Source organism: Vanacampus margaritifer, chromosome 11 (assembly GCF_051991255.1).
Source record: "Vanacampus margaritifer isolate UIUO_Vmar chromosome 11, RoL_Vmar_1.0, whole genome shotgun sequence".
NCBI lineage: Eukaryota > Metazoa > Chordata > Actinopteri > Syngnathiformes > Syngnathidae > Vanacampus > Vanacampus margaritifer.
This window is the reverse complement of record NC_135442.1, coordinates 9,923,558-9,950,590: the sequence shown is the minus strand read 5'-3', so window position 1 is coordinate 9,950,590 and position 27,033 is coordinate 9,923,558. Positions and strand designations below refer to the sequence as shown.

Below are 27,033 nucleotides of genomic sequence, written 5' to 3'. Positions count from 1 at the left end.
TTCTTGTCCATTTCTATTTATTATTATTATTATTATTTTTTGACGTTACAGTCCAAAACGTGTGTGACTGATTTGCAGACAATCCAAGTGGTTTTCTGGTATATTTTCCTTTAAAAAAAAAAAAAAAAATTATTTTTACTATACCCTAAATTTGGTGTTGTGGTTGTGCAGTGTAACAACTTGCGTCTCTTTCCTGAGCTTTAAACGCTCCTTGTATATAAACACAGCGTTTACATTCAGTGGCATGACTCTTTGCAGCGGTGTTGACGACACGCATGCTGTGCCAGTCTAGACACCTCATTTAGAGTTTGAAAGACTGGCGTCCCACTCATATCCTCCAGACGATTAGGGAAAATGAAAAATCGGTAATCGATACTGATGAATGTCTGTTTGACACAGCAAACGCCGGCTGCTATTTGTCGGATATGAAGTCTTTTACTTAATTTGCGCCATAATACAATCGTAATATACTATTACTGTGGAACATCCAAATTAAAGTAGCCTTAAAGTCACACCATTTTGGGTTCAACTACAATTTTTTTCAATTTTTACTTTCCTCTGTAGGATATTTACAACACATTTAATTGTTGTATGCTTTCAAATTAGCAATAGATATTTTGACGTTAATACATGCAGGCAGATGATATAACAATACTTAAAGGCATATATTCTTTATCCTCTGTGAGGAACAACTGTGGTTTACTGAGGAACTGAGTATGTGTGTATTAAACATACGTCAGAAGGATCAGCACGATGTTTATTGAAGTGAAGCACTTCTTTACATTCCATTTCATTACTGTATGATTTTTGCTTTTAAGTCAAAAGTACTTAAACTGCCACCTGGAATGAATGTGTTTTGCCTTTGAAGGTTTACATCCACCAACGTAAGCGGTTAATAATTACAAAACTCTCAGTGGAGAGTAAACTTTCTGACAAAACAACAAATCCACGATTCGCAGCTGTGCTGATTTGGGTTTCTTATTTGGTCCATTTGACCACCCGTCTTGCGCTTTATACTTTAGAAGCCGTAATCATAAACGGTGCAAATTGACGACGGCGAGCCCGAGCGACGGGTTTCGGAAATTCACTGAGATGTTAATCAGGGCTGACACCTGACGGAGAGCTGCCATCACAGCTGAAGAGCATTTTGCTCCACGTAGAACAGCTCAAGGTCAGACACGGCAAATTACATCTGTCCTCCAAGGGTTCAAGGGGGCCAAAATGCAGATGGATTATTTTGCACATGCCTCATGATATCATGTAAATGTGAGGCTGCTGCGGATCGACTCATGATTAAAACAGTTGCCTGAAAATATTCCAATCATAAGCGGGGGTGACTAATTCAATTCTTAATTCACCCTGGCTGTCACTCAATGTTCTATTCTGCATTTGCCTCAAAGATGCACATTTGAAAATTCTAAAATTGTCATTCCATAATTTTCAACAAAAACTAAGCTGTACTCAAAGTACTTCCTGTTCTGGTTCTTCAAAACTAAATAGTAGGGATGTTAGAAAAAATCGATTCGGCAATATATCGCGATATTACAGCGCGCAATTCTCGAATCGATTTGATGTGTGGCTGAATCGATTTTTAAACAATTTTTTAATGGGAATATTCAACAAAACGTCACACATTAAGAATGGAAGAATGTTATATTAATGGAACATTAAGCCTTAAAATTTTATTTTAGTGCTGTTCAAAAATGAAACAGACTGCAACCTGTTTGTTAAATGCAGTGGCTCAGTTATAAGCCTGAATTTTCAGATAAATAAATAAATTTTCATACAAATCTTACAGTGCATATGTACACGTTTACTGATTAGTATTTTCTAAATTTGATGTAAAAAAAAAAATCGCAATAATCAATTTATAGATTCGTATTGGGATTAATCGGTATCAAATCGAATCGTGACCTATGAACCGTGATACGACTCGAATCGCCAGGTACCTGGCAATTCACACCCCTACTAAATAGTGTGTCGCCATCTAGTGGTCAACCGTGAAATTACACCCAAAATAAACGGGAGCCAGAACAAAATCTGTGAAATGCTGCCAACAGAAATCTACTTTTTGCGATTTCTACAAAAAAAAAAAATGACAGTAAAGTACATTATTTTCAATCTGTAGGCGAGAAATATAAAACCTATGTGTACTCAGATCCTACCTGGCATGTGCACCATCCTGCAGTTGCACACCCGCACCACCTCATTGGTCTCACAGAGCAGGCGACAGGCGCTGATGCTGTACGTGTCGTATCCGGGGAACTTCTCTTTGCTGCTGGAGCGGCAGTTCCCCCAGGGCTGCGGCAGGTATGTCAGCTAAGCAAAGAGATTTATGAGCCAGGCTAGGAAGGTAGTCATGACGCTTGCGGTTGGGCTTGACGATGACGAAGATAAAGACCTACCCTTTGCTCCTGACATGAAACAAAGGTCTGAAAGCCTGGAGAGACACCGAAGCCCAGCTGGTGAATGTACGGAGGCTCATCCTGGCTGTGGATTTGAACTCGGATTCCGGCCTCCAGAGAGGTCTCGTCTTCAAAATGGAGGATAGGAAGAGCATGGAAATTCAGAGGACAAAGGAAATGAAAACCACATGAAACTTCAACTTCAACCATTTTGACAAATATGCCAATTTTTTGGAATAGAGTGATTTGATGCCAGTACAGATGAAACTTATTTCGCAAACTTAATTCATCCTGAGAATTTGCAAGGCAACCAACACATTTTCGATATTTCTTTTGTCTTTATGTTTGCGTCCTCCTATGTAAAGTGTCTTTAAATATTGAGGAAAAAAAGCTATAAAAAGTATTCATTAATATTATTTCTTATTGAAATGATGTAATTTCAGCGCGTGGAGCCATACGGACCTCACGGACGTGTCAAGCATAAAACTAGCTTAATGCTATCAGTTAGCCCATCTATGGTGTTTGTGTTTGTATTGAGCTAGTTACATATCAGGCAATGTTATGCGGTCGTTTAAAATACACAATACGTCATTCTCTTTGTTTTATGCTTAGTTTGTCAGGAAACTTCAACTGGGATTGTCAATAATGAGCTTGAAAACTCTTTTTGGAAGAATTGTTCCCTATCTGCCAAACTGCTACTTATTGGGAATTAAGTTGTTTGTAAAAAAAAAAAATTGGCCAAACACACTAGAGCTCCGTTTACCTCACAACAGTCAAACAGTTTTAGTGTAAAATAGTAAACGGAGTAACTTTTGCTTATCCTTTGGCTTTTCTTTTGCCGCTAATTTCAAAAGAAGGGTTAGCTACAGCAGCTACAGTACATGAAAAAGTAAATGGGTTTATGTGGAAGCAGGAAGGAGTCGCCATATTTGTTGAATCTTGTTATCAGTTTCATTGTTTTACGGTCTTGTTAGGCAAAAATGTATTGCAACAGATGTTGATTTATTTAATATATCATCTGATTATATTACTGTATTTGTAATTCCAACATAATGAGGATTGACCTCGGCGATTCCACTATACTGTAAACTGTATTTCGAGTACTTCTTGTGCGGATAAATTAAAACTTGCTTCAAATCGAAGTTAAGACGTGCAATGAATTATGTATGATTTCCGAGCGTTCACTCGAATACTAAATTTTCAGTCAATGGGTTTTTTCATCCGTTCACATATTCTGACAAGAATGGTTGAAGCCCCCCCCAAATGATGCATATTATTTTTTTTTAATGTTAATTCAACATGAGGCATTAGCACAAAATGTTTGCTGGCTTACTTGTCTCTCTCCATATTGGCAGGTATTCATCCTGCTGGATATCCAGCATAATCTCCAGCCCATTTCCCATCCCACCTTGCTTGCTTTTCCTGGATGTTGTCTTGTTCCCATTAAAGGTGTAACATTTCCCATATCTGGTATAAACCTGCAAGAAAACACAATCTAACATGAGCGTGACAAATTTCAAGACGTGTAGAACATAAATAAGTAATTGCGACTGAATATCTCTCAACATTTGGATGCAATCAGTATCCACTATTCACTATGGTTGTAATGAATTATGTTTTATTTGAACTGATTGCTGTTATTGTACAAAATGTAATTTCAGAAAGTTGGCTTGTTACATTATGATAAGGAACAAACAGGGCTTCCAGTTTCAGGGAGAAATAGAAAGAAAAAAAAACATGGCAGTAAATTGCAGGAAAAGCAATCAGGTAAACTCATGTTCCCTCAAACTTTGATGTCAGCAAATAACAGTAAAATAAAAGTGATGTTGCTCTGCTTGCTTGCAGTGCATTTCTTGCTCTGTGTGTTGGCAGGCTTGCTACGCTCGCGGACACTGTAGATAATAAACGTCCAAAGTGTCACTTCTTATAGCTGCATATCATTTTATAAAGAGCGAATCATTATCCAGTCCTTCAAAACAACTTCATTTTTGGTTTCATCACATCACGATGCTGGCATGATGAAATATGGAAAGGATGGACTTGATTGAATTTCAAAAGTTGATTTGCTGGACTTGATGTTGTATATACAAGTAAATGTACTATAACCTTGAGCGCAATCAGGTACGAGCGCACGTCACCCACCAACTAATCGCCAAGTACAGGATCACTTTGCATTGTACAAATATCCAAAGCTAAAGAAACTACATCCCATTATTGTTATAATGTGTTTTTGTGTATTTTCTTTTCAAACACTGAGCCAAGCTTCCCCCAACCATTATGTTGAATCCAATCCCATTTTCAAACATTTTGAAGACATTAAAGTGGCAAAACCTCTTCCTGCAATCTACCATAATAATGTGCAATAATACACACCCGTCGGCAAAAAATTCCAGGGGAAACAAAAGGTTCATTGCTGGTAGTGGCGCTTACCGGATCACACTGAAATCTGTTTCTAATATTTTGTTGCATATGTAATTGATCAGGACAACCTGGTGGTTAGCACATCTGTGATTGGCTGGCGACCAATCCAGTCCAGGGTGGACTCGATCAAAGTCAGCTGGCATAGGCTATGGCTACCCATAGAAAAATGGATGGACGTGTTGTTCTAGTTCAACAATTCTTAGCTTGGTCGGGAAAGTGTTTGGACGAATATGTGCAATGTGAGCTCACATGTATAACGGAACGCATGGTGTTCCACAGGGTTCATTCTGAGGCCTCTGCTGTTTTCATTCGATCTATTGCCAACTTTCCCACTGGGTTCCATCTCAATGATGGGCATAAGCAGGGCAGGCCTGGGACTCAATTTCAGCCCTGGAGTTTCAGGGCTCAGATCGGCCAACTTAAGTTCACGTTTTAATGAACATACACAATTTTAACAGTTTGTGTATCAATGTAAAATAGATGAGCATTCCGTCCAACAATATTCGTATTGCATTTGATCAAAAATGGAATTTATAATTGAATGTTTTTTTTTTTAACCCCTAGGCGTTATTGTGACCATTTTTGGGCTTTTTGTTGGTTCTGACCAAGCCATTTCAAAATAAAATACTGCCCACGGGTATAAATGTACGGTCATTGTTTATTTAAACAAGTACGTGAACATAAAATGGGCAAAAAAAGGACAGAAAAAAAAGAAGACATTTTACACTTACAAAATAAAGTTAAACCAACAAGATTAAGGCATATAGCATTGTACTTCCTGTTAGTACTCTTATTTTGAAATGTGTTCTCACCACTTCTGCTGCACTACTGAACTGACTGACGCTAACTTGAAGAGAGCAACGGTAATCGCAGAAGGCTTTGCCATCATGCTTTGTTGCTGTTACTAGAAATACTTGGGATTGTGTTATTTTTTGTACAGATAAGGTTTAATATAGTTATATTGTTATCATTTCTATTCATGGATGAAAGTTTTGGTACTTTTGGTACTAATTATTGTAACTCGGTGACACTCTTAGTAACAAAGGCAGGCAGTCAGTGCTATATAAAATATAATGGTCAATGTAAAGAGCATTGGAGTTACAGTTGATTGACAATGACTCAAATTAAGATGACATGGATACTTTGTATTTACGGGCTGATTTTAAAACGAATGTGTGGGTAAGTAAGCATTAGAACTGCATGATTTGCAAATGCCAAGTTGAGCAATTCTAATCCAGCACAACTAGCTATCGAGCAAAACTAAAGGAATACTTCCTTAAACTTCATGGAAATTTGGAATACAAGAACACACCGCTTTCTGAATTCAAAGTGATGAAAGCCAAATTTGATGAAAAGCCTTCTTGTTTATTTAATTCCTTATAGTAAACCCTGTACATATGTCTTGAATTTTAAAAATCAAATAAAATCAATTATATTTTATTTTTGAATAAAGAATGGTTCGGTGCGGGGGATCAGTCCCTCCAACAAGGTTGAGAGTAGTAAAACTAATCACCTTTCATTGGGATTTCCAGCAGTGGTTAAAAAAACAAAGTATGTCTGAATACCGCCCATCTCTTTACTTGCAGGGAAACAGGGCATTAATTACCACAGTGAGCAAAATCCATTGGATTCATTTAGTGAAGAAAAAAACGCTGGCTGGTAATGAAAGTGTTGGAGAAGAGGAAATATCTTGGCAGGGGAGTCAACCAACAGGGCCCCAGAGACACGTATAAACAATCAGGCTGACATATTAAAGAGTCACGCTGATGACTCCTAAACATGGACGTCTGTGTTCTGACTTTGAGATCAAACAGATCCGCCAAATGCGCTGAGGATAAAATGAAGGTTGTTTGCAAACCAACAAAATGTCTTATTTATACTCCAGTGTGTTTACTTTTGACAATAAATCTAGCAGGGTTGCAGGGGTGCAGTCCTTGCCTGGGCATATTCACAACTATGATTACAGAAGGAAATATGAACCGCATAATGTGGCTTTAGATGGGAAAAAAAAAGTCTTTTTTTGCAGTAATTGCTTTGTGCCCTTTAAACGGTGTGTGTGCAGTTTGTAAAAAAGATGAGGGCAAATGTTTGCCTTCATAGGAAATGGATCCTGAGAATATGTCTCAAAGAACTGATCAGCATGATAACAGGCTCGGGATAAATTTGCTCAGGTACTTTTAATATTTCTTTGCACTTTTAGTATTGCAATCAGCTTGACCTAGAGTAAAATTTACTTTACAAAATGTACTGCAGTCCTCGATCCTCCTCTCCAAATCGTACTCACTGCAATACCTTTTTTTTTCTTCCTTTTTTCTTTTTCTTTCGAGCTCAGTATTGTTCATTCGGTAATTTGACCGATTTGACATGTCATCATCATTGCTCTTTTTTAAATTTTTTTTTAAATTTTTTATAATTTTTTTTTTTTTGGTATGTGGGTGAGTATGTGTATGTGTGTGTGTGTGTGTATTCATTAGTTCATCTAAAACCTATTAAAAAATCTCAGACCGTTCACCTAAACCGAACACTTCCAGCCAGAGTCATGAGGCTGTCAGGAGACCCGAGGAAGGACCAAAGAAAAGAAAGGAAAGGAAATTGCAATACCATTTGCAGTCAATAATGACCCACCATTGACAGCTTTGAATGAATTGTTGCCTTTATTATAATTACAAGTGGGAATAGCAAAACCCCATGAGTTCTCGTAAGAGTCTGACTGACATGTGCTGCTAGCTTGAAATGGTTTAATCTCAATTTGGCTGTTGCAGAGTAGCCGAGGAGGTAAGCTTCACTTATCGCTGATCCTCTCAACCGTTCATTGACACACTTAAGCCCAGCAGGCCGACTTCCTCTGATGGAACGGGCAACAGAGGTGAAGGAGGATTTTTGCTTTGGAAATGCCGAAAAGTGCCACAACCAAGCACCCGGGTTTTGCTCTCAGCACTGGAGGACGTTGATATATTCACAAGACTCCCCCTGAGACCGCGGTAATGTCTTCCAATTATTTTGCCTCTTCAAGATTTTTTAGGAGCTTCCACAGTTTTTTTTTTTTTTGGGCTTTTAAATCCAGCTTCATCCCTCTCATCAGCAAAATAAATGGAGCATTTTCTCATGTTACACGGGTCTTTTCCCAATGGGGATTTAGCACAACTGGTTACTGGCTGGTACAAATCCAATAATAATAGATGTTTTGTATTTTTGCCAAGTAAGTAAAATAAATAAATAAGTCAGCAAAAGCTGGTTACGTCATGTTGTTCAGATGTCCCCTGTAAGACAACTAAAAATATAAATAAATCAGTTTACCATGACAAAGTATAAATCTTTAACAATTCAGTCGAGACAGTGTCATCATAAACTGCACCAGAGCAAAAGAGGTCCTAACAAACAAACAAAAGTGCACCACCTTGAAAATGACAAGGTAAAAATTTACCCAGTTTTTAACCTTTCAGAGAATGTTGCTGAAACACAAACGATTTGTCATACTTAGAGCAAAAATAACGCACCTTTGTACAACCACAGGGAGGCTTCCCCTCGTCCTGCTCGCTACACTTAAAAATGCAAACATTAGTTTATTCTACCAGAAATTCATAATTAATACATGATGATCTTTTCACGCATCCTTACTCGACAGCAGAAAAGACGATTTTGGCTTATATACGACAAGCAGCCGCATCATACGGAAGGTGAAGCTCTGCATAATTCAAGTCGCTGTGAGACAGTTCTGTCTCATGGGATATTAATGACATCTGAATAGACCCAAGTAATCATCTTTGAAATGTTTGTGTCCCTTATCATTCCATATGGGTTGATGTTGATGGGGGGAAAAAAACACATCTGAAGCAGTTCTGCAAATTGCTCATTATATTGTTAAATGAATACATCTCTAACAGTGTCAATCAAAACAAAAGCAGAAAATGTCAGTATATTTTTTGGATACAAAAATTGACGTGTCCATTGGGTCATGTTTCTGCCTCGCTGCCATTTTGTTATTTTGTCTCTACTGTCCCCATCGAGAGAGCATTGGTGGGCGGAGCTTTTCACTAGCGGTGCTAATTTCTGCCAGCCATTCTTAAATTTTCGGTTACTTTGTATTTTTTTCTTGGTGTAAGTTCCATTCCGTTTTCCGTTTTTCGGCCTGGACTTTTCTACAACTACAGATGGAAGCTTTGATCCCTTATCTTCACCTTCCTCTCAGTTTTTTCCCAAAGTGACGAGCAAGGCTGTCTCCACGGCAACGAGACGCTATGCCTGCCGCACGTACGGGGAGTGGGGGGGACACTGACATGCGTACAGATCCAAATATGTCGATTTTCACAGTGGATTGAGATGCTAGTCCAGAGCCCCGCCCCGACCACCACCAAGAAATCATCGTCTCCGGCGCCCTGTCATGGGATTTGTGAGAGTTCATGCTATGCTCCTCTTTAGGAGTAAGGCTCTATTCTTTCTCAACCCATATCATTTCGAAATACATAAAAAAAGGCATTAAAAAAATACATGGAGTACGATATCCTTAGATCCCAATCAGGACACTAAACCAGAATCATTATTATAGGCCTGGTGGGTGATGTCTGGTCGGTGCTGGATTTCACTTTCCTTTCTTTTCTTTGGTCCTTCCTCGGGTCTCCTGACAGCCTCACGACTCTGGCTGGAAGTGTTCGGTTTAGGTATGGGATTTTTTAATAGGTTTTAGGTGAACTATTGAACTAATGAATACACACACACACTCACACGCACGCACGCACACACGCACATACACATACTCACCCACATACAAAAAAAAAAAAAAGAGAGCAATGATGATGACATGTCAAATCGGTAAAATTACCAAATGAACAACACTGAGCTCTCCAGAAAAAAAAAATAAAATAATTATTAGCTCTTTGACTGCCAGACGTTTTCAGAAAAGGGATGCCGTGGGTGCCAGCCGATTTAAGCATTTTTGACTGATCTTTCAAGGTCCACAGAAAATGATGTGTTTGGACTATGGAAACACACATACTACCAAATGAAAGATTGGACTCTCATCTTTCATCAGAAAAAAAAGTTTGTTTCTACCTTATTCCGTTTTTCAGTAATCAACAATAGAAAATGTTAGTTTCACCTCTGTTTTGAAAAAAAACAAACATATTTTAACGTCTTTGGCACTCCATAGGATTTTACTAAACGTTATTTAACGTTTTTGGCAGTCAAAGAGTAAACCCACATAAATATGCAATTTGTTGATATCAGGTCTTCCCCAATCTTGAAAAGCTGCTGTTCCCCTTGATTCAGCTCTTTTAAATCTTTCCGTGCGCCGTGATTAAACCGGGTTGAAAATAATCCTTCATCAAAAGTCTAGCAGATTACTTTTATCATGGCTTGGCGCACCGAGATCACGTGCCGCGGCTGGTAAACACAAATCTATCGTGACCTCCATAAGCACGCTGCCGTCTCACTGGGAGAGATCGGCAGTTGGCCTAAAGACAGGTCCAACTTTGGCTAAGTGACAAATGGAAGCCGAGCAGGCTGAACATTAACTACAATTTGGGCATTGCCACTCACTACGTTATTGTGCACGCATATTCCATAGATCATTACACAGCTGAGTGTTTCAATTTCGCTGCTAGTTTCTCGTAGGGCCATCCAAGCGAGCTCCATCATTTGCAATTAGCGGTTTGTCATCATTCTACCACTGGGCGGAATAACACGCTTGATAAATGTGATCATTTCCTCAAATAGTCATGACAAATGCAAATGAATGAGGAAACATTAAGGGGAATTCCACTGAGAGTCGCTGATTAATAGGATGATCGTTCAACGTGATGAATTTGCCACTCTTCACTCTTCGGGGAGGTTTTCATAAAAAAGACGTTGCGCCCACTTGACCGTTTGAAGCCGCATACGTCGGAGCTCCGACGCCGCATAGATTAAAATTAACTCTTGTTGTGAACCTGCTGGGCTTGATGCAGTCCTCTTTGTGGGAGTTGTGACTCATCCCCTGCCCTCTTTCTGGTCCCCTCCAACAGAGCATCAAAAATAAGTTCAGCGTCTAAGTCAGCGTGCAGCGCAGCGAGCTAGCCGCCCCTCTCTCGTCCCATTTTGGTGCCACGGAGTTCTTCTGACATTCACCCATGCGCGCTCATCTAATGGATCAGTGATAGATGCTCTTGAAATAACAGGTTGCAAATGGACGGGCTCTCCAGCACAATGCAGCGACTCACAAATAGAACTTTCATGTTTACGACTCTTCGAGATGCGTGGCGGCTTCCTGTGCGTACGCTCGGCACTAAATTCAAGGCTACAAGCCCACGAAGGGTGCTAATAAATGCGATTTAGAGTTCATGGCAGGATTGGGGTTGATTTAGTTGAATCTCCACCAACATTCAGATGCCACTCATTTATCATTGCAAAGAATTGGTGCTTATGATATGTATATATATATATATATATATATACATTTGAATGAACTGCCCGGTTTATTTTTAGCCACATGAGATAATACACAATGCTTTATTCATCCATCCATTTTTTGTCAATTACTTTTTATTCAATATTACACCCATAAACGAGAGTCCTGTAACCAAAAACAAGACCACAAAAAAACAAAACAAATAAAACAACATACCCAAACAAACATACAAATAAAAAACAAACAAATAAAAAAACTAAAACAGAATAAAGCAGGGGAGAACTCGATTACTGAATCGAGATAAAGTTCATAGAGTCTGTATAAGTATATTCATAAATACCCAATCGTTCTCTTATAATTGAATGAAATAACCTATGAGTGAATGCAGGTCTTGCATGAGAAACAATAGTCAATTTTCATCCAAATTTCATTGAAAATAAAAATTTTACATCTTAATATAGCTGGAACTCTCGCCATAACATATATATTATATCTATCCATTTTTTTTAATACTGTGGTGCTTTGAGATATGACTTTAACTCAAAAACACTCATAGCCTATATCAAATCATCTTTCCCCATTGAAACGAATGGAAATGCCATTCATTTTTTACATTATTTTTTATTTGTTGTAATAAAACATAATAATAATAATAAGAATGCATCGGATTTATATAGCGCTTTTCTAGACACTCAAAGACGCTTTACAATGGAATGGATACATTATTCATGCACTCACACATTCACACTGTGGTGGCGGTAAGCTACTTAAGCAGCCACAGCTGCCCTGGGGCAGGCTGACGGAAGCGTGGCTGCCAGTGTGCGCCTACGGCCCCTCCGACCACCACCAAACATTCGTACTTTCCATACACCAGTGTGAGTAGCGAACAGCCGACCTTCTTAGTTACTGAACGATCGTGTCTGCACCCTGAGCCACGGCCGCCACATGATAATAATAAGAATATTGTACTTTATCAAACAAAACCATTCAGTAATGACAGAATGTAAAGAATTTTGCTTCAATTCCATGGACATTGTGAGCTTCTTGGCGACCAGGGTGTAGTATACTATAACCAGACACACACAAAATGACTCAGTAAGTTGCAGTAATATTGGTACTTTTCCACAAAGGATAAATAATAAATACTTCTGAGTACTGTTATATTGTCTGTCTACATGTGTTGCTCCGTTTGTGTTCAAATATTTGTCAATCCAAGGGTCATAGCATAGCGACACCAATGGGCAATCTACGGCATTTTACATTTTGTTAGCTTTAGCTAAACAGTCTATTCAGGCAAAAGCTATGCGGTTCTTTTTAAATACACAACGTGTAAGTCTGTTTGTTTTATGTTTAGTAACTTCAACCAGGAATGTCAATAAACATCTCAAAGTCACTCTATGAAGAATAGCTCACAGTTAGCCAAACTGCTGATTGTTATGAAGTGTGTTGAGTGCATTGAGTCACTCACAGTCGCACCATAACTGGGTGGCAATTGAATCCACACCGCCTGCGTGCAAGCGAGGCAAGTGGACGACTACACCATCAGTGACTCATTAGTATAAACATGCGCGGCCATTAATCCAACATGATGTATGAATGGCCAAAAAAACTGGAGGTGTTTTGGAGTGTTAAGCCACATCACTTTTGTTGTAAGAGAGGACATGTAGATAGCAATTGTAATTGTTTTTATTGTACGAGCGGTGAGGTAACAGCGTTGCTCATGTCGTAGCCTCAACACGCCATCCATTTTCTGTAGCATGAGCTGGAAATTATCCCAGCTAGCTTTGGGTGAGAAGTCGAGTACAAACCGGATTAGCTGCTAACCATTTGCAGGCAAACAATTAATGCTTGACTACTACTTAAAAGTTAATTCGGAGATTTGTTTTTAAATACATCAAACATACAAAATCTGAGTACTATGTAGTGAAGAGGGCTTCTGTCCAGATTTAGTCATAACTGTTCTAATTTATTTATTTCCTCAATAGAACTTTTATCTGTGGATGTGTCTTTGTGAGTGAATTTCGCAATTTCTGCCAAGTGTCTGTAATCAATGATGTGTTTAAAATCTTATGGTCATGACTGGGATCTCATGACTGGGATCTCATCAATTCCACAACAATGGGCTATTGTCTGTGGTTGAAGTGTCTGTAATCAATGATGTGTTTAAAGTCTGAACTCCAGGTGGGCTGTTTGGAACCGCCCTTCAAAATAGTATAAAAAGGTTGTAAGTGTCTGTAATCGACACACTAGCAAGAGTAACTGCAGCCATTTGTCTGTAAACTTTTGTTCGTGTCCAGAATATTCTCTAAGATAAATCCTTCGAAGGACCTGTTCACCGATCTCCAGTCTGTATTCAATGAATCAACAATCTCTCTACCCGAACAACAACGAACACGCAGAAGACAAAGATAGTCTTCTAACAGTAGTTAGCATCAGCAGTTTTCCGGTGTAATTGCCCTATTCTATGCCTACACCCCGAAAATGCCCTTTTCCCTTCAGATGGTCTGCTTGTATGGCCACTTTAGAGTGCCTGGTTGTCTGCTGTGAGTGCACGCACATCACACAGAGAAAGACAGAATAGTGAGGAGTATCGATATAACCACTAGCCCACCATTGCCGTAAGCATGCCCCGATACTTTCGTCGATGCTGTTTTTATGCCACCATCCAGACTCCACCTCTGACACTCAGCAGGTTGTTGTAAGCGCTCATTATTTATCCTCCGATGCTATTTCAGGTGGAGCGGCGACTGTTTCTTCCTTACTGCAGCTTTAGCCGATGGCACTGAAGAAGTGTGGGTGCAGTACATTGACAGGGAATGTTTAAACAAATGTCTCCAAAGATAGCAAAGAACACATTAGCATACCTGAGAAATGGGTGTTTCGCTTTGCACTTCACCTCAAGTTGCCCTTCGCTGTTTGATAAGCGTGTCAGGAGACAGGCAGCGAGGAGGAAGCCGCGGCTGAATCATCCCGCTTTATGCACTTGTCTACCTTTTGACTTTCTTTGTCTGCGGCCATTCCCATATTCCTGTTTAATCAAGGTGCCTCCGTTATTTACACAGGATTTCATTTCCCAAGCTTGCAATCACTCATCGCTCGCGCTCCGGCCCTGACAATATTTCAAAAAAAACTCCTCTGAAGAAAGCAACGATACAGTTGCCGCACCATCTTTTTTTATTTGTATTCATCAGAAGCAAGACATCTAATCGGTTGCTTTTTCACGGCTAAACTTTGGGGGATATGTTGGACCGGGGCCACATGCTGTCTAAACGTGGATGAAATGTCTGGAGAGAAGAGGCTGATATGCTATCTATGCTCAACATTTATCAGTACAAAATATGGGAGAGCCTGAGGCGATGTGAGGGATATACAGATGCACATAAATAATATTGAACGCAAACTGGAGTTGTGCAGTAGCGGTTTGCATATCAAATCAATAACCGAGTTTGGGGTTTCAACATCAGCTGTATGGTGGACATCTGCTCAGCATGCTTGGTTCTGGGTTTGAGTGCGAATATTTGTTGATAATAGAAAGACACTGAAACGAGAAAAACGAGCTAGGCCAGGATGACAATTTCCACTTCTTCGGGAAGGTTTTCTATACCACTGATCGTGTAAAGGTCACGGCAGGGGCTGGCTGGACTGAAGGCAAAACACCAGGGCACTTTCACAAATGTCAGCTGTGTTAACCACTACACTAGCAGATTTTGAGTGTGTGGCAGATTTGGCGCGTTCATCCGGAAGACCTTTTGTGAGGTTAGACGAGAGGAACAGAAAGGTCTTTCCTCAAACTGCTCCCACAAATTTGGAAGTACACAATAATCCAAAATATGTTGAAGAAAAAAGTGGAACATTTAAGTTAGGGATGGGCAACTTAAAGGCGGGAGGGGCCACACATTTCCATCGATGCTACTGGGGGGCCAAATAGGACTACACACTTCCTAGCTAGATTCATGATAAAAATGCTAATTTAAATATAGACAAAATACATGCTTATAATATATTTCATTTTTGATCATATATTTCTCCACAATTCTAACCCAACAACAAGATTACAAAATACTAATGGCACAAAACTGCTGAACAGCAAACTAACATAAAGTACAAGAACTTTGTACATTTTCTCACCCCCCAAAAAAAAATCACCCAAAAATGTTTATATTATTGAGGTACTATGTTTGTCCTGCATATCATTACAAATCAGCACAAAAATATTAGGTCTACTCACATTATAGTATAGAGCTGTGATTGCCAACCTTTATTGAGCCAAGGAAGGAAGTTCGAAAAATCTCACGGAACCACCAAAACCACCAAACAAAAATGTCACAAAAAATTTAATACGAATGTCAATTGAATATTTCCTGCAGATCATTTATTCGTTCTGTTTGTCACTATAAGTCACTGGCATAGATATTAGATAGATTGAGAAAGATACATTATTTGTTATAAATAAATATTTGTTTATATATATATATATATATATATATATATATATATATATATATATAATTTCCCGGGGCACACCTAAAGAGCTCTCACAGCACACTAATGTGAACCCCACCATACTGGTTGGGAATCTGCCATCTAGTGATGAATGGTGATATTACAACTTAAAATTATAGCTGACGCCTGCAGTTCAGCACCCATGGAATTGCATATTTTCAGGGTTTTTTTTTTTTAAACAATTTTTTTTCAGTTTTTTTTTCTTGTTCCCTAGCGTTTTGTGTTGATTTTTTTTTTTTTTGGGGGGGGGGGGGGTGTAGTAGTCAAGTATTGTAATTTCTTTAATTAATTTCAGTGTTTTTGTTGCTGTGCCATTTGTCACATGACAAAAACTGTCTTTTTGTGCCAAGGGATTAATAGTACTTTGTATTTTGATAATTTTTTAATGGGAAAAAGATGATTTGAGATGGAAGTACAGTAAACTGGCAATTTTTGAGGCAAGCAGAGTGGTTACCATATCTGCCTCACAGTTTTGAAGTTTTATGTTCAAATCTCAACTGACTTTCTTGTGTGGACTTTATATGTGCTTGTGTGGGTTTCATGTATAAGGTTCTTTTAAGACTCTAAATTGTCCTGAATGTACTTTGTAAGTGTGATTTGTCTAGATGTGACCAGTCCAGGGTGCACATTTTTGCTGAAAAAAAAACAAACACCACGGCTGACAGTCTGGTCCCAAGTGGTCTATTGGCATGCAACACTTGCTTCATTCACAAGATGGTGCAATAAGTGCACACACTTATCCGCTCACAGGCGTACTTATCTGGATGTCCCCCCCACAGAAACAATATTTGCCTGGAAAGCATGGAACATTTATGAGCACAGGGAGGGTTGGTGTTTTTTATTTTATTTTATTTTTCATTCTACAGGAATCATCCAAGCAAACAAGTCTGATAAAGGTTTTGCTCCGGGTTGTTAAAGAGTGTGTTTGGATCCAAAGCACATCTCACAGATCATTAGACAGAACTGGACGCAGAGCCAGATTGCAGGCAAGTTTGGCCTAAGGTTAAATGGCACCTAACTGGTCTAACGACAGCCGCTGCACATGAATTAAAGGGCATATAATTAAAGATGATATTTGAGGATGAACTGAAAGATCTAACAGAAATTGAAAAGCTTTCATGAGTGCATTAAAAAAATATATGTTCTTGATTTTTTATTTTATTTTTCCCCCGCTGCGCGGCACTAATAAGACATTCATGAGATTTGTATCTGGATAAATGATCATATTTCTTCAAAAATATATTTTTAACTTATAATTAATTCCAGAAAACTCAATAAAAAATGGTGTTTTTGCAGCTATTATAAAAATGTATTCAATAACACACACACACACACGTATACATTCCATCATCAAAGGTGACTTTGTCACAAGCTCTTTTTTATTTATTTATATAGTTTCTTTCTCTGTTTCTGTTTCTGCTGATCTGTCGTTGCAAAACAATCAGAACAAAGCAAGCCAATAAAGACGGTAGACAAACGGAAGTGGTAGATTATTAAAAGTGAAGGGAGGAAAGCAACAATGTCTGCACATCAAAGATGGGCCCAATATTTGGCCCGGCTGAGTGGCGGCATGCCACCGGTCCAGATGTTTGGCATGTGGATTGTAGTTCTGCCAGATGGGAGTCAGGAGGGCACACAATGCAGTCAGATGAGCTTTTAGGAGGCCTCTGAAACCTCGAAATGAAGATGCAGAAAAATATACTTAACGGCCACAACATTAGTTACATGTAAAGGTTCGAGGGATACTTGCTGCAAATACAAAGTGAGGGTGTGGGGTGGTAATTGTAGTACATATTTTGAATGACAATTTAGTAAAATCATCAACGGTGATTCTCAAACTGTGGTACTTGTATCACGAACATGAGCTCCCTCTAATAGTACACGACAGAATTACCCAAAAAACAAAACAAAACGATGACTTTTTTTTTTACCCGCCACTTGAATGAGAATAAGCGATATAGGAAATAGCTGGATCATGATGGAAATGATTTGTTTCCCCAAAAGTCATACTGTCATCAAAGACGGCACGGGCCCGTATTAGTCTTATAACTCTGAGCAAAAAATATTGTGATGTCACAGTATTAAAATTACAGCTCTCAAATGATCTTTTTTGAAGTATTTAGATAAATAATGGCTTTTTTTTTTTCCCCATTTAACACAAGCTATTTTAAACAAAATATCCAATATTTGGTACAGAAAAAAATAACATGTATCATGTTAAGTTGAAATAAATAAATATTAACATTCTTTATTCTCTGGTGAGTTATTTTTAGTGGGATACTCATGCTGTCCTTGGGGCTAACACGTACCTGCTGGTAATATTAATCAGCAGGAAAAAAAAACATCCATGTTTGTACGGTGTACTCCCTCCTCCTGCTACTCAGTGCGTAACTGCTCACCCATGCCCTCTCTGCTTGCCGAGAAGTAAAAAAAAAGAAAAAGAAAAAAAAGAAGTTAATTGGAGGCAAGTAGATGGCTCCTTTAATGGCTAATTTCGGACTTGGTTGAGTGAAAATATATCTTTGTTGTCAATCATCTACTCACAACGTTGTGTTCATTATCCGCGGTTGTCAACACTTGATTCATTAAAACAAAGTAACTGTAAAGGGGTCTGAGCTCGCTCGAAATACAAAGTGAGGGTGTGGGGTGGTAATTGTAGTACATATGACAATTTAGTAAAACATAACGTCATAAAAATGGTTTTATTGGTTGTTTGCCTATTTCGTTTTAACAGTCCAAACTCAGGAAGGGACCGGCACTGGATCTAGTCCGGCCGAGTCATTACTGAACAGAACTACTACAACGGCAATTTATGAACTTATTATCAACATCTGGCATATATACGGCTGTGCTCTTTCATTTTATGCGGCTTGTAAAACTTTTTTTCAAACGATCCATTTCCCATCAAAGCTTAGAAGGCAACTTGCCATTACTCCGCGAGCCATTAGAAGTTGATGACATGGTGTCTTCCCTTTAGACTTTTAATTATGTAGTAACCTAATACGCAGCGATATCCTCAGCGTGACTCACGAGGAGTTGATGTTGGGCTCACCGTCGCGTCGATCCCCCGGGCGTGCCGCCCGCGCTTTGACTGCCAGTTAAAGAAGTTGCTTGTGGTCGGGCCGCGCAATAATCGAAGGCTTTCTGTGATTACACACACCGCACTGTCATCGTGCATTTGATCTCCTTGGAACCGACTAACTTTCTGGTTGGTGCGGCTGTGGCCAAACCTTTCCAGAGATTTAAAATTCAAAGTACGGCTTTATCTATTTTTTTTCTTTGCAGCATTACAATTTCTTCCCTGAAATATAACTGCATTATATCAACTGCTTCCAAAAAGTAAAACATAAAAGCTTCTGTATATTAACAATGACAACAATGTTATCTTTAGCCGTATTACTGCTAAAAAATTCTGCTGAATGTTTGTGCTAATGTGTTTTGCTGGTGAGAAAAAGGGACGGATGTGTTTATTTTCTCTCATGTCACTGCATTTTTGATTTACCTTTAAAATGTTAAAGAACATTAGTTGGTATAAATTTCTTTGCTTGCGTGTGAATGAATCTCTGTCAAATCCATTTCACAGGTGCGAGCCTTAAATTTGACCTTGTGTCGAGCCGCTGAGATGGCGGCCACTTTCCATTAAGCAGCGATTCAACAGACGAATGTGATACCGCCAGTGACCATTCTGGAGAAAAAGTCAGTAAAAGCAACACAATGCAATGCATATCTTAACCTTCTTTAAAAGGAGACAGTCATGTCATAACGTGAGCATACCACAAGTATTAATAATTTAAAGCCATGTTGCAGCACATTTGACAGGGTGACCCGGTCTCATGCGAAGAAGCCCTCATCCCGCCCCCAAATACTGCTGGGCCAATGGTGAGTGTGGAATTTGTTACCACTAGGGGGAGGAGTTAGGTGGCAATGTCCAATCAAAACATGCGACCTTGAACAAAGACACCATGGAATCATTTTTCACTTTTGGACATGGAATCAAGCTGCTAAATTACAATGCAAAATAATAATAATAAAAATAGTAATCATAATACCATAGTTTATAAGCACACATTTTCCTGTTCTACTTGCGCATCATTTTGGTAAAATTAGCTAACATATTCCAAATTTCAATATGTTTTTCCCTTTTTAAGCCCATTTTTACATTGTTACAATTTAAACTGTTTGCATTGATCGAAGGCTTTTACCTGCTGTGATTAGAATGCAACTAAGCTAGCTGCTATGCTAACCGCCACAGGAGTTTCATGTTAGAAATAATAACTTGCTCATATCTCCACCATGAATTATTTAGGCAATTAATTACAGACTGCAGCTGCTGTAAATATAAAGCATAAGGGTAAGTAAAACTGCCAAATTTGCCCACCATTAGTCAACTCCAGGTTGCCCGACACAGTCATGTGGTAACCACGAGCCATTGGGCCTCTGATTTTGTCGACCTTTGAAAAGGATTTGTCACATTAAAATCCCACCTGCAAGATTGACTAGCGATTATATTTGGCATTTATAATTAGCGTCTCGGTTTTTAATTTTGAAAATCTGGTCATCCTAGTGTACATGTCACCGCAAAAAAAACGATGCCGCCACCCCTACCACGTTGACAACTTCATCGAGCAATTAAGTAAGTGTCGCTTAGTGGAAGCTAATGCTAAAATTCGGCAAAAATCAGTGCAGCTGTGCTTATCCTTTGGCTTTGATGTAGTGAAGTGGCTCTTTAGGGCCTCTCAAAAATGGTCAGGATTGTTTTTGAAACACATGACATATATAGATAGGCAGATAAAATATTAATTTGGTTGCATAATTTCACAGTAGATGGTTAGGAAGGCATTTCAGGCATGTAACTATTTGTACACAAGCTAATAAAAAGTCCATTTCCATGATTTAGTTTGTTCTCCTTGCTTTTAGAACATGCTTTTATACGAGCCAATTTCCACCTAGGAATTCACAACACATGACTTACGAGAACAAAGCTCTTACTCTGAAATCTAACAGGGCTTTCTGCAACTCTCCCCAAGATTTATAAATTGCCGCGACAGATGTTAGGAACAGAGCATGTTTATTTTATTTAAGCCGCGTTGTGACAACAAGCTGAAAAATACACCTCGGTAGACATCAGACGCCTGCCGTCTGTGAACACGGGCCTTATTAGCATGTGCTAGCCATTACGCCATTCCAATTCCATGCATTTGGAAAACTTCACTGTGACGGGGTGCGCTCATTTCTCCACTTCAGTCCCAAATGGAAAAAAAAAGAAAAAAAGTTTTGGTAAGGCAGGTAAGTTGAAGCAAACTTCAGTAAAGAAAGGAAAAGATGATGATTTCTGACTTTTATATTGTCTAATTCCTGTCTGTTGTCTGTTGACACCTCAGTGCCGTCTGATCAACATTACAGCCAATACATCAGCAAGCACGGTGAAATGAAGAAATCAATGTCAGCGTATTCTCATGGCACTTCCATCTCAGCCAGCAAGCCCCTCATACCGAGATGGAAAGTCATCAAGTCAACTTACCCAAAGGGGATAGACATCTTGTATTGATGTGCGAAGGGTTGCCTAGGTTGCTCGGAAAAGTCTGTAAAAGCAACGGTGAAGGATTACCCAAGCAAGCATGTCTTCCTCCAGCACGGTCCACAACACTGGCTTCCTCCCATTTTTTTTGTTTTGACGGGTCATTTTTAAAAAACAGATGAAACAAACAACAAGTGAAGTTAGGAGGGGCCATTCATCAATCCTACTTGGTTTTTCACGGTTGCTCGCTGAGCTGCACAGAAAAGTCGGCCTGATGGAGTTTGACTGGCAAAACCCACTTTTATTTTTGCTATATTCAACATCAACAAATAGCTGTTGTTAATCCATCTCATTTTATTAGCAATGCATTCAGTTTCTCTATTACTTTATTCACCAACAAAATGGTTCTCATAGCCTGTTCAGGGTTCACAAATGCATAAGGTCGGAATCAAAATGACCTCTGCCAAATGTGAATACACAAAAGCAATTGATTAAGTGTAGATCTTCTGTTAAACAATTGAAGAGTTGCACGGGTGGGCAAAAACGACCATTATAACTCATTGACGGCCAGCCTATTAAATATGGCGTCCATAGCCGTCAATGGCAGTGAATGAGATTTTAAATAATTAAATAAATAAACACAATAAATGTAACTTTTAAAATGCAAAATGAAGACAACAGTAAATACTCTACAGGGAACCCTTGTACAGTACGAAGACGATCACGACGGAGAAGAAAAAGAAGGGTTGCTGCTTTTTTGGAACTACTTTTTGGTTTCCACAACAAAGACTCCTTCTTTAACCTTTTACCAGGATTGCACCTTTGGCTACAATGGATTCTGGTTAAAGGTATTGTCCGACGTTTTCCTGTCGAGGACAGCGGCCAACCAGGAACGAGCATGAAACCAGTCCACCAATCAGTAGTGGGAGTTCGCACCGTGAAATTTGCATATGCCATTGATAGTAGCTTGCTTCCGTGGCTTGGCAGGAAGAAAAATGTTGACTTCACAGACAAGACCAAAACAAATCCTAAGCCATTTTAAGCTAAAAAGAAAAACCTCAACGTAGTTGCTAGAGTATGTAGTCAGGTTTCCATCCAATAGTTTTGAATTTTTTAAGCGAATTTACTGAAAATGCGCAAAAACGGACACGCCTGTTTCCATCTGTTCTTCTTTCGGGAATATTGAGAGGACACTCCGCCGCTGTAGGTGGCGGTATACACCATAGGGATGTGATCCACCAGTAACTTAAAAGAAGAAGAAGAAGAACAGGAAGCGACTGCGCCGTGCGTTGACCTTGTATGAGTTTACTTTTGTAATTCTTAATAAACCGTAGCGCTTCTTTACTTTTCCATCTAAAATCGCATTAATATTCACTTCTTTAATTAGTTACAAAAATATTTCTGTTTCGTCGTCCCCCTAAACATACCTTACTTTATCGTCCGACATTGCTTTGGGATTACAAACTTTACGTGCAACGTAATATCCGATCAAAACTGCGGCGTATATCTGGTCTTATCAGCGTTTCCAAAGCCAAAATTTGCGTTTTCCTTTTTCCGATACGTTTCAAAATCTACCCACTCCAAGCGTAAACTTTTTTTTTTTTTTTTGCGAATTTGGGGCCCTTTTTCGAATTTCTAGGCTTTCCATTCAGTTTTAATTTCGTATTTCTTGAAAATGTGAATAAAAATGGGTGGATGGAAACCCCACTTGTGACGCACTGGGCTCGTCACTCTGAATAAGCAAACGCATTTCCGAACGCACCCACAATAAAGTAATGGGGATTTTGAGGGCGACAAGCTCTAATGTTCATGGTCTCGGTTTTTGGAAAGCAAATTTCCCCTAACAAAAAAATACCCCCCCAAAAATCTATATTTTTTACTTGTCTGATGTAGAAGGTTGAAAAAAAAGCGAGAAAACTGGTAAAGAAAAAAGGTAAAAACTACAGTAGATAAATTTTGGTCAGAAAATGGAAACCTGTGAGAGAGTCTACAACCCCCAGAAAGCCGTGATGAATAACAGCGTTAATAGAATACTGTCGCAATTGTTCCTAATTTGACTGTATTCATCTTCTTAGTCATGGGGGTTAATAAGTCTACATTGCAAGAGTCGCATGTCGTAAACAATTTCAATCAGGAATTATCAGATGCTTGCGAAAGCTCTTGAAATAAATTGATCGTGTAGAAGAGATCAAGGGAGGAGGAGTACAAGTGTTACAATTTAACCCCGGGAGACCCTAATTATTTCCAGTTCCACGGTTCATCAAAGCATCGGGATCCTCCTGTCAAAGCCGTTCAACACAAACTCTGTTGAAAAGACTGCATGTCAACTATTGTTTTTTTTCCAGGAACAAGAACAAAACAGTTTCATCATAAAGTGGGATTTTCATTGGACGGAGACGATTTCTATTCCCTCAACCAACAGCTTTGTTATTTCACAGGCCTGACTCTTACAAAATAAATAAACGGAACATTCTATATGTTGTCGCTTGTACGCCCGCCAACCAGTTTGCAGTTTGGAGCAGCCAAAGGGCAGCCGGCGCCATTAGCGGCTGCTTTGCTATCCCGCGCAGATGGAAGCACAGCGGTTTCCCGCGCTGGGACAGAACTCTAATGGCGCTTTTTTTTTTACACTCACAAAACTACAAGCGAAGTTTGCGTGGGGTTGCGGCAGCAGAAATAATCTCGCACATCGGAGCGAATCGTTATGAGATGCAAATGCAGCCTCTTAAAATGTTAGTTTCACAAATTAGGTGAGGATGTTAAGATGAAACAATTAAACAGCGAGTGTGAAAAGCCACTTGGCCAAATGTGGAAGAAAAAGTCCGGGGAAAGTGTTTGTTTGCCTCCTGCAGGGTCCACTGCACTTTAAAACATTGTATCCCCTTCTGATTTTCATTTATTATAACATAAATCATTTCGGTATCATACTTGAGACTGGCCGCACGTTTGTTTCACCCCTGAGCGGTGACCTCAATACACCAAGCAGTCTTTACACACGACTGAGCCACGGGTGTAAACAGATAAATATGAGGAGTTGACCTCACTGAAATTCCCACTTTAATTAATGCCAGGTCCCCTCACTGTAATTTCACATCTCCTTTATTAGAAATTTGAAAAGTATTCTCCCAAGAGACTTTGCGAGTCACAGGGAAATTGTGGGCACAATATGTTTTTAATTTCCCGGGAGATCCTCACACAGCAACTATTTAACGACAGAGAAGCTTTGCTGAATGAAACCAAACATAATGCTTTCTTTTCTTTCGTAATGGGGCTCGGCCCCAACATGAAATATTCACTCGATACAGTATGGTCTTGACTGGGGACATACATTTATTTATTTTCCCTATGACTGTGGTACTGACGGAGTTGTGTGTATAATTCACCTTCAACTAGTAAAATAAACGCAGAGATCTTTTTATATACTTACGACGATGAAATCGTTTCAAATTTATCGGTGTAATAAAGCCAAACGCAGTATGTGGTGCTTACAATGTCCAAGCCAAGTAACAACTAAACATGATCATCAGCTCTATAACATTTTTAATTCCCTGTAACTTATGCGGCCATTGTTAATAAAATAAATTGCCGCATGTTTTTAATGAGACCCATTAGCTAGTTCAGAATAATCTCAGTTGGATGAAGCTTTCATACGGGCGAGGGGGGAAAGTACTTCAAGTGCTAATGAAATTCAGGGGCATTTGCTTGACATATTCCTAGCGATTGTAGCACTAAGTAAAGACACTTGAGAGAATGAAATTTTGCTGTCACGAGAAAATACGACCACAGGCATTTTTAACTACAAAGCACAAATATACATCGTATTCACTGACGTCACGGGATCGCGAGTCCGCCCCTCATGTCCCCCAGCTTCCTCTAACGTTACTTGTGTAAGCAAAAATGTAAGCGCAAGATTTAGCACAACATTTGTTGCAGCGGTACACGTTGAAACGATTGGTTAGTGGAATCGATTAGATTACTAACATTTGCCCGATACTGCCCAGACGAAATGGCGAGGTATTCTCTAAGGTAGGATGGCTCGGTTCTCAAAACACAGACATTCTTGCGTCTTCTGTACTTTCGGCTTTTATTGGTTGCTATGTGCGTTTACCATTTGTGAATTTGAGGTGAAGAACCTTGGGTTATTTTTTAAACCAAGTTAGCTAGTTCCCTGAAGGCGCTATCTGCTTACGCTAGCATGTTACAACAAAAACAACAACAACGTTGTTGATTCATCACTTATTTTCGTGCACTTTAACAACAATTTAAACTTTTGGGCTGCTGGGAAAGGAAAATAAGAGACCTTAAGGCGGGTATTTGGAGAGATCTCAAAATCGAACATCTTGACCACAAATCTATTTTTAGCCAGAGCTAGCCACGGCTAGCAGCTCACATATCACGATCACATTATGGTAAAAGCAGGTGCCTTCCCCTGCATGCATGGCTTCCTAAGTATCTCCTGACTGAAACTGTCAACATGACTTCTTGTATATGTCCAACACAAATTTGGAAAATACATAACATTTTAAGTGGGCGGTCTTTTATAATTTGGCGAAATTACTGTTTATCCTACATGTCATGAACATACACTAGGGTGACGAGATTTTCAAAACTGAAAACGGAACACTAGAATTTCACTGAAAATCAAATATATAATATAATTCTCACTAAATTTAATTGATAGTCAATCTTCATCGATGGGGGGTTGGCCCAATCTTGCTGTTCTTACGTTATCTAATGCTAAATGCTATCTTGGTTGACAGTTCCAAAGTGCTAAACATGCAATGCACTCACTCACCATTATCCAATCTTTTTTTTCTTCTCAGTCCCGGCCGGCACCTTTCAAAAGCCTCGCGCCGGTCCCGCATTGTAACAAAATATGCTGATGGAAAGCTCAGTTTGCGTTGGGTCCAACACCAGCAACCACAGTTTTAGGATCGTAGGATTTCCCATGATTCTTAGACACAAAAGCAGGAAGTAGTTCAAGTTCCGGTGTAACAAAAATACCTGCCATCGAGTTGATGCAGATGAAAACAAGAAAGCAAACAGTGCGAAAGTAAATAGGAAGGAATTAAATTGACTTGACTTGCCTTTTAATGGGTCTATCATATGAATTGCTATGACAACTGTATAATTGACGTACACATGGCAAAAAATGGGACAACAACGGGGTTGGCAAAATTCGACCCAAGGATCAAAATCCCGGTCAGTCAGGGACATCGTGTCACCCTAACATGGACCCTCTTCTATCTCGATTATCAAGTTACATGAAAAGTCCTTGATTGCCTTCAGGTTCACATTTGACAGGAAGAGCTCATCAAGTAGCAGGGAAGCCGTTTGAAGCGTTCATTGCCTGCACTTCACATTTTAATGTGCAGAGTTACTGTCTCCTATAATGTGCTTGTAATATACTGCACGCTCCTCAAGATGACACAAATCAATAGATACACTAATCCGCCTGTATCCACTAGGGCAATCTCTTATCCTTCTGGATTTTCACACACTAACCTAAAAATCCGCGGAGTGTTCTTAGGGGCAAGTTTCCTATTCCTGTCAGAAGTAAAGGGGATTATGCACGATACTTAAAGCCTCACCCACTTAGAGTTCAACTTTTTTTTTTCCAGCAAGAAGAGAGAAACTATAAAGCCAGTTTTGCTTTTGCTGACATTGGCGAGCGTGGTAAAAAAACAGAGGTTGTGCAAAGGTCTCCATCAAAGTGGCAGATAAAATGCTATGTTCGAAACCCCCCCCCACGCTCCTGTCTTTGACAGGCTGTTGCAATGCTTAAAAACAGAACCTTTTATTTG

General features: G+C 39.3%; 1 protein-coding gene across 4 annotated transcripts in view; it reads right to left on the bottom strand.

Moving 5' to 3' along the window:
• asic4a (acid-sensing (proton-gated) ion channel family member 4a) overlaps positions 1-27,033 on the bottom strand; it is a 186,075-nt gene that overhangs the window by 12,900 nt on the left and 146,142 nt on the right. For all 4 annotated transcript variants that reach the window (XM_077579655.1, XM_077579657.1, XM_077579656.1 and 1 more), the window contains 3 exons: positions 3,739-3,883; positions 2,406-2,533; positions 2,166-2,319 (listed from right to left, as the gene is read on the bottom strand). In XM_077579655.1, coding sequence (XP_077435781.1) covers positions 2,166-2,319; positions 2,406-2,533; positions 3,739-3,883 — 427 coding nt within the window. The remainder of the gene's footprint in view (positions 1-2,165; positions 2,320-2,405; positions 2,534-3,738; positions 3,884-27,033) is intronic.